We start from the raw sequence: 15,057 nt of genomic DNA, 5'->3' as shown, positions 1-15,057 counted from the left end.
GTCTTTTTTGCTTGCATTGAAAAAAAAGCATTTAGGACTGTTCTTAATACACAAACATGTAAGTACTTTGTAGATTTTTAGACATGCTCTTTCATTAATGATTTACATGTGGATTTATGTTCTCTTTCTTATATGATTTACTTCTGGCAGAGCAGTTTCTATCAGAGCTCTATAAACTATCTGCAGAGAAATGGCGGAGTCTGCAGCGAGTCAGTATGAGGATCAGTTCATCTGTTCAGTGTGTTTGGATCGGCTGAAGGAGCCGGTGACGATTCCCTGTGGACACAGTTACTGTATGAGCTGCATTACTGACTGCTGGGGCCAGAAGGAGCAGGAGCCGCCGTACTGCTGTCCCCAATGCAGAGAGAGCTTCAGTCAGAGACCTCTACTGAAGAAGAACACTCTGATAGCGGAGATGATGGAGACGCTGCAGAAGACGTCTCTACAAACGCCTGCTGTGGAGTGTGATGTTTGCACTACAGAGAAGAGCAGAGCTGTAAAGTCCTGTCTGCAGTGCTTGGCCTCCTTCTGTCAAACTCACCTGCAGCTTCACTATCAATCTCCTGCGTTTATGAAGCACAAACTAGTCCCAGCCTCCAGAAACATTCAGAAGAACATCTGCCTCAGTCATGGGAAACTTCTGGAGATTTACTGTCAGGATGACCATCAGTGCATTTGTTGTTTGTGTGTGACTGACAATCATAAAAACCACAATGTTGTATCTTTGGATTCAGAATGGACTAGTAAAAAGGTAATGAATGCTTTTTATATCATCAGTTCAACAGATATAGACTATCTATTCTACTTCCTCCTAAATGCCTTTTAATGACGTATATATTAATGAACACAAAATGAGATTGGCAAGGTGTAACTATATTAATTTTGTACATTAACATCCTCAGGACAAGTTAAAGGAGATAAAGGTGGAGTGTCAAAAGCTGATTGAGGAACGAGAGAGAGGTCAGCAGGAACTCAGTGAAGCTGTGAAGTCTTTAAAAGTGAGTATCACAAGATGGAAGAAAAAAAGAGAGGCAAAATAATAATAAAAGAGATGCATAATAATCTGATGACATGTTGACTTTGCTAGTTCAATTGACTGATAGTATGCATGATCACTGTTTTGATTTGGACAAGAGTTATGATAATGGAGTAAAATTAATTGAACTAAATGCAATATTTAGGCTGTTGTTTCTGTCCAACAGAGTTCAGCACAAGAGGCCGTGGAGGACATTGAGAAGGTCTTCACTGAGCTCATCTGCTCTCTGGAGAAGAAACGCTCTGAGATTAAAGATCAGATCAGAGATCAGGAGAAGACTGAGATAGATCGAGCAGAGAAACTTCACAAACATCTGGATCAAGAGCTGACAGAACTCAGAAAAACACAAGCAGAGATTGAGAAACTTCTGATTACTGACGATCAGGTCCACTGTCTGAAGGTGATGAAAGTTAATAACAATTTGTTATGATCATATGTGTGTGAGAACCCTTCATATGGCATCATATCACCATGGAAACATGTTTGTTCTGTCTCTCTTTATGTAAAGCAAAATAAAAATCCTTGCTTTACAAGCTATGTATGTGTCTCATTTCAGAGCTGTCAGTCTGTGTGTGTTTTACCCTCATATGAAGACGTTCCCAGCTGCACTCAACACACTCATCTGTCTTTTAAAGACATTTCAATCTCAGCATTCAGAGAGGTTTTGGAAGACGTCTATCAACAACAAACAGCCAGAATATCTCGAGAAGGTCTGAATATTCTGATATATTTGTACTGTCATATTTACTGAACAGGATTAAAACTTTAAATTAATTATGTTTGCTTTTTGTCTCTTAAGTGTCAAATGTCCATGTTGCAAAGCTTCCAGAACCGAAGATTCAAAATGATTTTTTGCAGTGTAAGTTGAACTTCAGTTTCTTCTAGACAAACACTCATTAAATAATAAGTATCAGTGATCTGTTACAATCTGACCATTTTGGAACCAAAGTGTATTTTGTTCAATATTTGTTATTATGTGCATTTCTCCTCCTCAGATTTCTGTCAGCTTCACCTGGATCCAAACACTGCACACAAAAATATCATCTTGTCAGAAGACAACAGGAAAATAACATGTTCAAATGTAGTCCAGCAATATCCTGATCACCCAGAGCGATTTGATGAGTGTAATTACATCATGTGTAGAGAGGGTTTGTGTGGTCGCTGTTACTGGGAGGTTGAGTGCAGTGGACACAACTGGGCTGTAGCAGTTTGTTACAAAGGAATTGGACGTAAAGGAAACAATGATGACTGTAAACTTGGCTTGAACAAGATATCTTGGAGATTGGGCTATTTTATGGAAAATTTCTGTTTCTTACATAATAAAGCACTGGTCCGTGTCCCTGCTGCCTCTAGAATAGGAGTGTATCTGGATCAGAGAGCAGGAACTCTGTGCTTCTACAGCGTCTCTGACACAATGACTCTACTACACAGAGTCCAGACCACATTCACTGAACCCCTCTACCCTGCTTTTCTAACTTGGAAAAGTTCATCTGTCAGGATCATAGAGCAGAGGAGAGCTCAGACAGGCCTGAAATAGAAATGACTGACTGAGATTGAGATTTTGAATTCCTAAAACATACCACTATTGTTTCACATTGTGCTGTGTAAACTGACACCTTCTTAGTATTCTCAGGTTTGGTCTGCTTGTAAATTATATTCACTTTTAAAAATCCTTACATGTATTACATGCATGAGCTTTTTTGTTTTCTTTTGTTACTACCTGCTTATTTGACCTTCTTGAGTGGAATTATTAGAATTTCTTAATTTCTTTACAATTTGGAGGAATGGGTTGAAGAATGAGGCATGATTATTATTTTATAAGTATCTGACTGAAACTAAATAATTATGTTGCATATGTATTTAATTAATTATGTTATATTTCTTTACAATTTGGATAACTGAGTGGACTTAAAGCTGCGGTAGGGAACTTTTGACGCTCTAGCGGTTAATAAACAGAACTGCTTGCGTCTTGCGGAAGAACATCGTAGCCGGAACTACTTCTCTCTGTTTATGTCTATGAATATCACAAAGGTACTGGGTTACTCCGCCGCGGTATCCCCGAAGCAATCTAAAATTGTCCGAATATAAACACTTATTATAGGTGCACCCTTGTGATTCAGGACAAGCCAAAAACACGATTTGGAAAATGGATTCATGGTGAACTCGCTTATTGTATAAATTTTTCTACATTTTGAACACAAACAAAGTTACGGACCGCAGCTCTGATTGGTTATTTTTTACCGGGAGCGATGGAGTTTCTGCAAATGGCAATAGGACCACTGGGAGGAGCCGGAGGAGCTTGATCTTTTCACAGATTATCTGTCTCATATTCTTCTGTCAGGACATAATGACAGGTTTAATAAATATGTAAAAAATATTTTTTTTACAAAAGTTCCCTACAGCACCTTTAAGGATTTATATATATATATATATTAGTTAAATATGTAATTAATAATGTAATCTGTGATTTTGATAGAATAAAGAGAAAATCAAATGCATTACCATTACAGTGATCATTTGGATAATTTCAAATAGGAAACGTGATTGCTTTATGAAATATTTTGTCTCAAGAATCTGTGATATGTGTGATTGTCTGTGATTGTTATTTTTCTACATAGCAGCTGTGAATGAAAATCTGCTCTTCTTGTGCTCAAGCGCATCACTTTTTAAACAAGAAATTATTTCTGAAAGGTTTGATGCCATGAAATCATCAATGATTGAATCAATTTACACAGAGAAGTTTGTTAGGAGCAGTTAAAAGAAAGAAAAAAAAATATTCCTTCTGTTATTATTCAACTACTCTGATTATTAGTATGGAGAGATATGACAAAGTAGCAAAGTACAGAGGGAAGAGCAACAAAACTGATGAATCACTGCCTCATAAACAATAAATGTATAATCTCATTCAGACTTTTGGCCTTTCTCTCTTGCAACATGTACACATCTGCACACTGAAAACCAGGAAGTGTGTGGTTTTGAGAGGAACGAAACCTATCCCCCTGCTACAAGAGCCTCTTAAGGATCCACACCATTCTAGTCGGGCTAAAGCTGTAAAGGAGCAAATATTTGACTTTTGGTTTTTATCAAAGTAGGTAAGAACTTCACAAAATTTTTAAATAATAATTTTACCCATGCCTTTTTGCTTGTGTTAAAAAAAAGAGCATTCAGTTATTATTGTATGCTTGATTTATATCTTAACCTATATGGTGTATTTTTATTCTGTTGGTTACAAGTGAAGCATTTCAGATTATTGTTTAATACACAAAACTGTTAGCATGTTGTAGATTTGTAGACGTGCTTTATCATAAATTATTTACAGTATATGTGGATTGGTAGAGCAGTTTCCATCGGAGGTGTAGGCTCTATAAACTATCTGCAGAGAAATGTCTGAGTCTGCAGCGAGTCAGTATGAGGATCAGTTCATCTGTTCAGTCTGTTTGGATCGGCTGAAGGAGCCGGTGACGATTCCCTGTGGACACAGTTACTGTATGAGCTGCATTACTGACTGCTGGGGCCAGAAGGAGCAGGAGCCCCCGTACTGCTGTCCCCAATGCAGAGAGAACTTCAGTCAGAGACCTCTACTGAAGAAGAACACTCTGATAGCGGAGATGATGGAGACGCTGCAGAAGACGTCTCTACAAACGGCTGCTGTGGAGTGTGATGTTTGCACTACAGAGAAGAGCAGAGCTGTAAAGTCCTGTCTGCAGTGCTTGGCCTCCTTCTGTCAAACTCACCTGCAGCTTCACTATCAATCTCCTGCGTTTATGAAGCACAAACTAGTCCCAGCCTCCAGAAACATTCAGGAGAACATCTGCCTCAGTCATGGGAAACCTCTGGAGATTTACTGTCAGGACGACCATCAGTGCATTTGTTGTTTGTGTACTGATAATCACAGAGGACATAATGTGGTGTCTGTGGATTCAGAATGGACTAGTAAAAAGGTAATGAATGCTTATTATATCATCAGTTCAACAGATATGGGCTACCTATTCTACTTCTTCCTAATTATCTTATTATGACGTATATTGTATTTGATATTTAATGATCACAAAATGAGATTGGCAAGGTGCAACTATATTAATTTTGTACATTAACATCCTCAGGACAAATTAAAGGAGATAAAGGTGGAGTGTCAAAAGCTGATTGAGGAACGAGAGAGAGGTCAGCAGGAACTCAGAGAAGCTATGAAGTCTTTTAAAGTGAGTATCAAAAGATGCAAGTAACAAAAAAGGAGAGGCGAAATAATAATAAAAGAGAGGCATAATAAACTGATGACATTTGGATTTTGCTAGTTCAGTTGACTGTTTGATTTGGAAAAGTATTATGACAAAATTATTGAACTTGGTCTCATAAATATATTTATGCTGTTGTTCTTCTCCCACAGAGTTCAGCACAAGAGGCCGTGGAGGACATTGAGAAGGTCTTCACTGAGCTCATCTGCTCTCTGGAGAAGAAACGCTCTGAGATTAAAGATCAGATCAGAGATCAGGAGAAGACTGAGATAGATCGAGCAGAGAAACTCCACAAACATCTGGATCAAGAGCTGACAGAACTCAGAAAAACACAAGAAGAGATTGAGAAACTTCTGATTACTGACGATCAGATACACTGTCTGAAGGTGATGAAAGTTTTTATTTTTATTTTTTATTTTTTTTATGATCATGTGTGATAACCAGTGATCAATATGACTGGATCGCTCATCGCGTACTAAACTGCCATCAGGAAGCCACCGGAAGTGTTCGATCTGCCTTTTTACTAATCCATACCAGCAGAGTGCCATTGAGTCATTGCTGTCTTAAAATCACCCAATTTGAACCAAACCAGTCAAACCGGATTCTTTTTTTTTATCTTATGTGTATGTAAATTAATGTTTACTTCAAATGTTATTTGCAGTGTTTACGGTCTTTTGGGGCAGGATAAGCGATATATTTAAATCGTTTAGGTGTGTCTGCTGTGCACTGACGACACAGGTAACTGATCCAACATAAAATATAACCTATTTCTTTATGAACATAAGTATTCAGGAATTATTATAAATGAACATATTAGTATCAGAAATGGATTTTAATATATTACAATGAGTAATAAAATAGAAATTAAAAGTGTAACTTACTATCTTGGAAATAAAGCTTCATGTCTTTAAATCCGTACTGTATTTAGTCAGTTATTTCTCTGAATAAATTATGATATGTATATTTTTACTGTCCTGATTAAGCAACATCTATTTCAGACTCTCCAAGATTGCGCAAATATGTTTACTACTGTCCCCATGTAAAATGTTTGTATGCTAAATTATTAATTAATTTAACCACTGTTTAAATCATTATCCTGCTTCAAAATGAATGCTGAATGAAATCATTGTTGAAACATTTTCATATAGTGCTTAGGCTACTGTACGAATAAAATCATTATAACTATATTATATAAACATGAATAACCGTACAAGGCGAATAAAGGTATACAAAGCATAAAACTTTTTCAGATTTCAGAATGAGCACTTTTTCATTTGTTAAATATATATATGTTTAGGTCGTGTCCGTCTGATGTTTATCATGTTCTTGATGTTCGCTTCTGTAATGAATGTAGCTTTTTAAAAAGTAGGGGAAATTCCTAAAATTAAAAAATAACTGTTTATATGCTTAAGGTGTTTGCATTGTAAGAATGTGCAGAGGTTGCTACTTCATATTTATAAACGCTGACTTTTTAGGTTATGTTTTCTCATTAAAATCAATACAATTTCCTATTAATTCAATAGAATGTTTATGCACACTGGGGATTACTAATATCGCAGCGGCTTCACTTTCATGACGTCATGAGCAATCCAGTTCTATATATTATATATCAGTGGTGAGAACCCTCTATATGACATCATATCACCATGGATACATGTTTGTTCTGTTTCTCTTTATGTAAAGCAAAAGGAATCCTTCTTTTACAAGCTACAGTATGTGTTTGTCTCATTTCAGAGCTGTCAGTCTTTGTGTGTTTTACCCTCATATAAAGACGTTCCCAGCATCACTCAACACACTCATCTGTCTTTTAAAGACATTTCAATCTCAGCATTCAGAGAGGTTTTGGAAGACGTCTATCAACAACAAACAGCCAGAATATCTCGAGAAGGTCTGAATGCTTTTTATTCTTGGAATATAAAATGTCTCATTCATACTATGTAGAATTACACATATATTGACTGTACAATTGTGTTTCTTTTTGTCTTTTCAGTGTCAAATGTTCATGTTGCACAGACTCCAGAGCCAAACACTCCAGGTACATTTTGTCAATGTAAGTCAAGTTATTTATATATTTTTTCACAAGTGCAAGTACTAATTTATAAATAGTGTCAAAAGTGCAAGATGAGAATTTGTGCATCCATCCTCCTCAGATTTCTGTCAACTGAAACTGGATCCAAACACTGCAAATAAAGAACTCAAATTGTCAGAAGAGAACAGGAAAGCATCATATTCAGATGAAGTCCAGCAATATCCTGATCACCCAGAGCGATTTGATGAGTGTAATTACATCATGTGTAGAGAGGGTTTGTGCGGTCGCTGTTACTGGGAGGTTGAGTGCAGTGGACACAACTGGGCTGTAGCAGTTTGTTACAAAGGAATTGGACGTAAAGGAAAAAGTGATGTTTGCGTACTTGGCTATAACAAAATATCTTGGAGATTGGGCTATTATATGGGGAATTTCTGTTTCTTACATGGTGAAGCACAGGTCCGTGTCCCTGCTGCCTCTAGAATAGGAGTGTATCTGGATCAGAGAGCAGGAACTCTGTGCTTCTACAGCGTCTCTGACACAATGACTCTCCTACACAGAGTCCAGACCACATTCACTGAACCCCTCTACCCTGCTTTTCTAGCTGGAATAGGTTCATCTGTCAGGATTATTAAACAGAGAAGAGCTCATAAAGACCAGAAATAAATATAAATGCTATATAAATGTAATTTATATAGTTAGGTTGAACAAAATGTACAATTTCTTAAACACCAACAATTAATATACTCGAGACACTATCAAGATAAATATTGCATAATAAATATAGTTCATTTTCAGATGTTACATGGACTTTTTTGTATTGCATGATCTTGGCATACTCATCTTCAGTAATTCATCTTCAGCAATGTTTGTTTAATTAATAATTCATGAATGAGTTCATTAGTTAGTTTAGAAGATAATTGCCAGCAGAACCTGCAAAAAGCTCACAGTGTTGACAAAATAATATAAAATAATAGGTTTTAAGTCATACATATATTACATGAATAAGTACATTAAATTTCTTTACAATTTGAATAACTAAGTTGATTTTGACTGATTTTTACTTTTCATAACTATCTGATGGTGTTTGCAGAAAGATAAGAAACAGCTGTAAAACTTTTAAAGAGATACACATGTTTAAATAATCTTTATTTACTGTCATTACATAGCATTGTTTCTTTAAAAGATTAATCTTTACATTTGTTTTCTTTGATTAAATATACAATTAATGTAATGTGTAATTTGTGTTTGTGTCAATAAAATTCTAGCGATCATGTAAATACATTCAAAGTTTGTTAGCAGCAAATAAAACAAATAAAGATTTTCTGTCTGTTAATAAACACTATTTGACTGCTCTGATTATTAGTGTGGAGAAATACAGTATGATTGTGATCACAGCACAGATGGAAGACCAACAAAACTGCAAATTCATGGCCTCAAAAACAACATTTCTCCTTCACTCTCTTGGTATTTGCTTCATATCTAATGACGCACACATCTGCACACACTGAAAACCAGGAAGTGTGTGGATTCAAGAGAAACTAAACCTATTTCCCTGCTACACAAGTCTCTGCTTAAGGATCCACACTGTTCTAGTTGAGCTTAAGATGTAAGGAGGGAATATATTTGAACTGATATTCTATGAAAACAGGTAAGAACATCTTAGAAACCTGAAATAATAGTTTGACCCATGACTCTTTGCTTGCATTGAAAAGAGCAATTATGCTTTTAATAATTATGTGTTGATCTTTAAGTCATATGTTTATTCACTTGGTTACAGTAAAGCCTTTAGGATTATTATTTTACAATACACAAAATGATAAGCAATTTGTAGATTTATAGACATGCTCTTTCATTCATGATTTACATGTGGATTTATATTGATTTACTTCTGGCAGAGCAGTTTCTATCAGAGCTCTATAAACTATCTGCAGAGAAATGTCTGAGTCTGCAGCGAGTCAGTATGAGGATCAGTTCATCTGTTCAGTCTGTTTGGATCGCCTGAAGGAGCCGGTGATGATTCCCTGTGGACACAGTTACTGTATGAGCTGCATTACTGACTGCTGGGGCCAGAAGGAGCAGGAGCCGCCGTACTGCTGTCCCCAATGCAGAGAGAGCTTCAGTCAGAGACCTCTACTGAAGAAGAACACTCTGATAGCGGAGATGATGGAGACGCTGCAGAAGACGTCTCTACAAACAACTGCTGTGGAGTGTGATGTTTGCACTACAGAGAAGAGCAGAGCTGTAAAGACCTGTCTGCAGTGCTTGGCCTCCTTCTGTCAAACTCACCTGCAGCCTCACTATCAATCTCCTGCGTTTATGAAGCACAAACTAGTCCCAGCCTCCAGAAACATTCAGGAGAACATCTGCCTCAGTCATGGGAAACCTCTTGAGATTTACTGTCAGGATGACCATCAGTGCATTTGTTGCATGTGTACTGATAATCATAAAGGACACAGTGTTGTGTATGTGGATTCAGAATGGACTATTAAAAAGGTAATATCAACCATAATAAAAAAAGCATAAAATATTTAATAATAACTATTATTATTATTATATTGCATAAATGTTTATGATTTTTGATTCACTCTTTAATAGAATGGCAGGGTGTTGTTTCAATGTTTACCTGTTGTTTTATTAATTTGTATACTAACATCATCAGAAAGAATTAGAGGAGATGAAGGAGGCGCATCAGAAGCTGATCCAGGAACGAGAGAGAGGTCAGCAGGAACTCAGTGAAGCTGTTAAACATCTTAAAGTATGTTTCTTTGTGTTTCCTTCATTGTTTTAAAGTTTATTTGACACAAAAAAGTTGATTTATTGTTTTATTCAATAAAGGTAGATGGTGACCAATGAACTTTAAGCTACAAATATATTTTTTAAAAGTGCTATAAAAAATTGACTTACAATTCATAGTGTTTTGGAGTTTGAGAGCCACTAGTTTACTGTCTGCTTACATTATTTAGAACAAAAACAGCTTATTATATACAGAATTTCCAAAAAGTGAGCATCAATATGCACTACTCCCCTCAAAGGGTAGAGCCCTGAAGTGTGTACTTTGAAGGGTGAAGGGCATTACTGTCTCGTGTAAATGTTTGGAGCTCTCTTGACGGAGGGAATGACTGAGAAAATGTTACCTTCACAAATCTGAGCATGCGTGCAGCATTTAGCACTCCATCAGTTGTTTCAAATATTTCTTATTTTTATTTTATTCAAATATTGTAAACTAAACTTGATTACACTACCATCTTAAATCATATTTCTAAAACTGACTAAAATATTTTGTTTTACATTAAAATATAGACAAATTTAATTAGTCTATTTTTGTATGTCAAGTGAAAATCAACCCCAACTTTGCTTTAAAATGCCTCACAAGATCTTCTGAACCAAAGATCACATGATCACAAACGGAAATTACTTCCTTGAAGTGATCATCGCATGTTCCCTTCGCTAACAGTCTTCTGAAAGGGCCCTTCATGAAGCGATTCAGTGGTTCACTTTCAAACCTTTCTACAAATGACTTCCCCTTCCTGAAGTGTCCTTTAAGACAAAAAAGCAATTTGGAATTCAACTCTTACATTGGATACTGTGCTAAATTAAGTCACAACAATGATCTCCATGATCACATCTTTGTGTCTCCAACAGAGTTCAGCACAAGAGGCCGTGGAGGACATTGAGAAGGTATTCACTGAGCTCATCTGCTCTCTGGAGAAGAAACGCTCTGAGATTAAAGATCAGATCAGAGATCAGGAGAAGACTGAGATAGATCGAGCAGAGAAACTCCACAAACACCTGGATCAAGAGCTGACAGAACTCAGAAAAACACAAGCAGAGATTGAGAAACTTCTGATTACTGACGATCAGATCCACTGTCTGAAGGTGATGATGCAAAAATGTTAAGAATCTATTAAATGAAACTCCAATGTGCCATGCTTTTTATATGTTTTGGAAAAGATCTGATTGGTGGACAAATTATTTTTCTAATTTCAGAGCTGTCAGTCTGTGTGTGTTTTACCCTCATATAAAGACGTTCCCAGCTTCACTCAACACACTCATCTGTCTTTTAAAGACATTTCAATCTCAGCATTCAGAGAGGTTTTGGAGGACGTCTGTCAACAGCAAACAGCCAGAATATCTCGAGACGGTAATTTCTTTATTATTAAATGCTGTTTTACTCTAAAAAGGTGTTTGTAATTGTTTGTAAATGAAACATTTGATTGTTTCTTGCCTCATCTTTAGTGTCAAACGTCCATGTTGCAGAGTCTCCAGAACCTAAAACTCCAGATGAATTTTTGCAGTGTAAGTTGAGTTTTATTTTTATACGTTGTTTCCACACAACTGTTAAATTATAATGGTTTATAATGTCTGTGAACTCTTTCTATTATGTGCTGAAAATATAAATAACTGTATCTGTCTATTTGAATCATTAGTTATTAAAATGTGACACTTTGAGCAAGGGGTGGTGGACAGTCATTTATTGGCATATTTATTTGTCACCTCATTTTCTTCAGATTTCCGTCAACTGAAACTGGATCCAAACACTGCACACAAAAATATCATCTTGTCAGAAAAAAACAAAAAAGCATCATATTCAGATGAAGTCCAGCAATATCCTGATCACCCAGAGCGATTTGATGAATATTGTAATGTCCTCTGTAGTGAGGGTTTGTGCGGTCGCTGTTACTGGGAGGTTGAGTGCAGTGGGGATATTTGGGGTGTAGCAGTTTGTTACAAAGGAATTGGACGTAAAGGAAACAATGATGACTGCAGACTTGGCTTCAACAAAACATCATGGAGATTGTCCCGCTATCAACAGAATATCTGTTTCATACATGATAACAAGCAAGTCTCAATCCCTGTTGTCCCTTCCTCTAGAATAGGAGTGTATCTGGATCAGAGAGCAGGAACTCTGTGCTTCTACAGCGTCTCTGAAACAATGACTCTCCTACACAGAGTCCAGACCACATTCACTGAACCCCTCTACCCTGCATGTGGGGTTTTACATGGTTCATATGTCAGGATTATTAAAAAGAGAAGGGTTCAGACAGTCCAGAAATAAATATACAGTTAAGTCCAAAATTATTCCTACCCAGGCCAAATATTTAATTATGGTGAATTTTTCTTTGACACATAGGGATCTTCTGGCTGGAACTGACACAAATCTTCTATCTTCTTCAAGCCAACCTCAACGTTTTGTTCACAAACTTTACTCATCTAGTTATTAATGTAATCATAAACAAATAAAACAAATATTACATTTGTGTTTAAAAGCATAGGGTTATAATGATCATCAGATATCTAAGTGAAAATGTGGCTGTTTTATGAAATATTTTGTCTCAAGAAACTGATATATGTGAGATAGTCTGTGATTATTGTTTTTCTCCACAGTAGCTGAATGAATATCTGTTCTTCTTGTGATCAAGAGCATCACTTTTCAAACTTTACAAGTTTGATGCCAGTGGTGGTGTTTATCCAACACGAAATCATGAATAATTGAATCATTGTAAACACAGATGGCTTGAAATGTGTTTGTAGCAGTTAATGCAAATAAAAAATAAAGAAATACGTTTTATGTTATGATTCTGAGCAAAATACAGGAAAGAGCAACAGAACTGCAAAATCATGGCCTCACATTAATAATAGATTTATAATATGCTCTTGGTCTTTTCTTTCATTTGTGGATTCATTAGAAACGAAACCTATTTCCCTGCGACATGAGCCTTTCCTTAAGGATTCACACTGTTTTAGTCAAGCTAAAGCTGTAAAGGAGTGAATATTTGACTTACATTTCTGTCTAAAAAGGAAAAAACTTCATATACACTTAAATAATAATTTTAACTATGATTTTTTTTCTTGCATAGAAAAAAAGAATGTACAGTTATTACTGTATGCATTTAATAATTCTATGCTAACTTGATGTCATATGTTTATTATTTTGGAGCTGGTGACGATTCCCTGTGGACACAGTTACTGTATGAGCTGCATTACTGACTGCTGGGGCCAGAAGGAGCAGGAGCCGCCGTACTGCTGTCCCCAATGAAAAGTGACATAAAAAGTGACTTACAATTCATGGTGTTTTGGAGTTTAAGATCCACTTTACTGTCTGCTTACATTATTTAGAACAAAAACGTTTTATTTAGAGATAATTTAGAGACTTTCCCAAAAAATGCTCACATAAACTACAATGGGCGAATACTAAACAGAAGTGAGCATCCTTATGCACTACTCCCTTCAAAGGGTAGAGCCCTGAAGTGTGTACTTTGTAGGGTGTAGGGCATTACTGTCTCGTGTAAGTGTTTGGAGCTCTCTTGGCAAAGGAATGACTAAGCAAATGTTACCTTGACAAATCGTGTGTGCAGCATTCATCAGCACTCCATCAGTTGTTACAAATATTTCTTCTTATTATTATTATTTTATTCAAATATTTAAATATAAATTCCATGTGTGGTTTATACAAATGTGTCAGTTACATGCATTTACATGTCAAGTTTAAAACTATACATTTATTTGCATATTGGCAAATGGGTAAATGTAGCTGTGATGAGATATCTGGTCTTAACAAGTAACAATGAATTAACCTTTTTGTGGCATTTTTATTATTCACTATTTTTTTAACCTAATGTGACCATTTTAGTCTGGCCCTTTTATTTTAGCTTGTTTACTTCACAATACTAAAACACAAAAACTTAAATAAAGTTTGTGTTTTCTTCATCTGTTGTTGATGTGTGGTTGTCCTAAATCTGACTTATTTTAAAAGAGATGACATAAACCTGAAAGGTAATTTTTTTTAAGGTAAGTGACACTTAAATTATACATTTTCGTTATAATTATTTTTCTATTTCTGAGTCAGTTTTTTTACTCCAGTTCTTTCCTTTTTTTTCAATCTCACTTTGTGCTTCAGAGATTTTTGTGGATTCTAGAGAAACAAAACCACCCTGTTACACCCATTGTCTACTGGTCCACATTATTTACAGTAAAACTGTAGAGGAGTGAATATCTGACTTGGTGACTTTCAGTACAGGTAAGAACTTTATGAAATTCATAGATAATGACTTTATTTATGTACCTGTATTGAAAGAAATTGCACTGAGTTAGCCTATTTCTGTCACAATCATTAGCTGGAGTGCCCTTGAACTTAAGTGGAGGGCACTCCACTCAGGACCATTCCACCCATCACCACCAGATGGCACCATATCATCACTTGGACACTAGCTCCTCTCATCTGTTGCACCACACCCAAACTACATCTCCCATGAGCCTCTGCGTCACTATCACCTTGCCACACCTGCACCTCATTCATCAGACAATTTCCTTGCCACACCTGCACCTCATTTACACACACATATAAGCAGCACAATCACTCTCACTCACTGTGAAGTCTTGTTTAGCCTGTCTGACATTTCTGAGCGGTTTTCCTAGTGTTTGTTCTTCCCGTGTATTATCTTGGATTGTTTAAACAGACTCTGATTCTCTGCTGCCTGCCCTGATCTCAGCTTGTTACCGTTAATGATTCTGGATATCCCTAACATACCTGATGCTGTTTCTGATGGGCCTGTATGACCATTCTCTTAATAAAATTCTGCACGTGGATCCGAACGCCTCTGACTCCTCGTTACAATTTCTCTGCTATTATAAGACTGATACCAAATCCTTGCAGTAGGTAGCCTATAATTTTGAGACATTCTGCCTAGTTACAGTAAGCTTTTTTTTAGATTGACTCATGTGCCTCTCCGTATAAATCACTGTTATTTTAAGGAATAAGA

The 15,057-nt window shown here is 36.3% G+C and overlaps 4 protein-coding genes and 1 long non-coding RNA gene across 6 annotated transcripts in view; 4 read left to right on the top strand and 1 right to left on the bottom strand.

Annotated features, from left to right (window-relative positions):
* The first annotated feature begins 144 nt into the window (after positions 1-144).
* Positions 145-8,682, top strand: LOC128029040 (E3 ubiquitin/ISG15 ligase TRIM25). The gene is made up of 7 exons (XM_052616503.1): positions 145-166; positions 4,396-4,977; positions 5,140-5,235; positions 5,421-5,654; positions 7,003-7,156; positions 7,259-7,318; positions 7,419-8,682. Exons 2-7 carry the CDS (start codon positions 4,420-4,422, stop codon positions 7,958-7,960), a joined length of 1,644 nt encoding a protein of 547 aa, XP_052472463.1. The 5' UTR covers positions 145-166; positions 4,396-4,419; the 3' UTR covers positions 7,961-8,682.
* LOC128029039 (E3 ubiquitin/ISG15 ligase TRIM25-like) lies at positions 159-3,940 on the top strand. The gene is made up of 6 exons (XM_052616502.1): positions 159-751; positions 903-998; positions 1,203-1,436; positions 1,593-1,746; positions 1,836-1,895; positions 2,032-3,940. Exons 1-6 carry the CDS (start codon positions 191-193, stop codon positions 2,571-2,573), a joined length of 1,647 nt encoding a protein of 548 aa, XP_052472462.1. The 5' UTR covers positions 159-190; the 3' UTR covers positions 2,574-3,940.
* LOC128029058 (uncharacterized) lies at positions 236-9,732 on the bottom strand. The gene is made up of 3 exons (XR_008187294.1): positions 9,584-9,732; positions 4,613-4,770; positions 236-383 (listed from the first exon to the last, which is right to left on the bottom strand). It is a non-coding gene; the product is annotated as an uncharacterized LOC128029058 (long non-coding RNA).
* Positions 8,830-15,057, top strand: part of LOC128029041 (tripartite motif-containing protein 16-like) — a 21,629-nt gene continuing 15,401 nt past the window's right edge. The window contains exons 1-2 of one of the 2 annotated variants that reach the window (XM_052616504.1): positions 8,830-8,945; positions 9,193-9,220. The gene's annotated coding sequence lies outside the window, so the exon portion shown is untranslated. The remainder of the gene's footprint in view (positions 8,946-9,192; positions 9,221-15,057) is intronic. The other variant, XM_052616505.1, reaches the window with a different exon arrangement.
* LOC128029038 (tripartite motif-containing protein 16) lies at positions 8,852-14,085 on the top strand. The gene is made up of 7 exons (XM_052616500.1): positions 8,852-8,945; positions 9,198-9,790; positions 9,957-10,052; positions 10,940-11,173; positions 11,285-11,438; positions 11,534-11,593; positions 11,806-14,085. The coding sequence occupies exons 2-7, from the start codon at positions 9,233-9,235 to the stop codon at positions 12,351-12,353; spliced, it is 1,650 nt and encodes a 549-aa protein (XP_052472460.1). The 5' UTR covers positions 8,852-8,945; positions 9,198-9,232; the 3' UTR covers positions 12,354-14,085.

Source organism: Carassius gibelio, chromosome A15 (assembly GCF_023724105.1).
Source record: "Carassius gibelio isolate Cgi1373 ecotype wild population from Czech Republic chromosome A15, carGib1.2-hapl.c, whole genome shotgun sequence".
Lineage (NCBI taxonomy): Eukaryota > Metazoa > Chordata > Actinopteri > Cypriniformes > Cyprinidae > Carassius > Carassius gibelio.
Note: the sequence above shows the minus strand (reverse complement) of the source record. Positions and strands in the feature narration are given on the sequence as shown.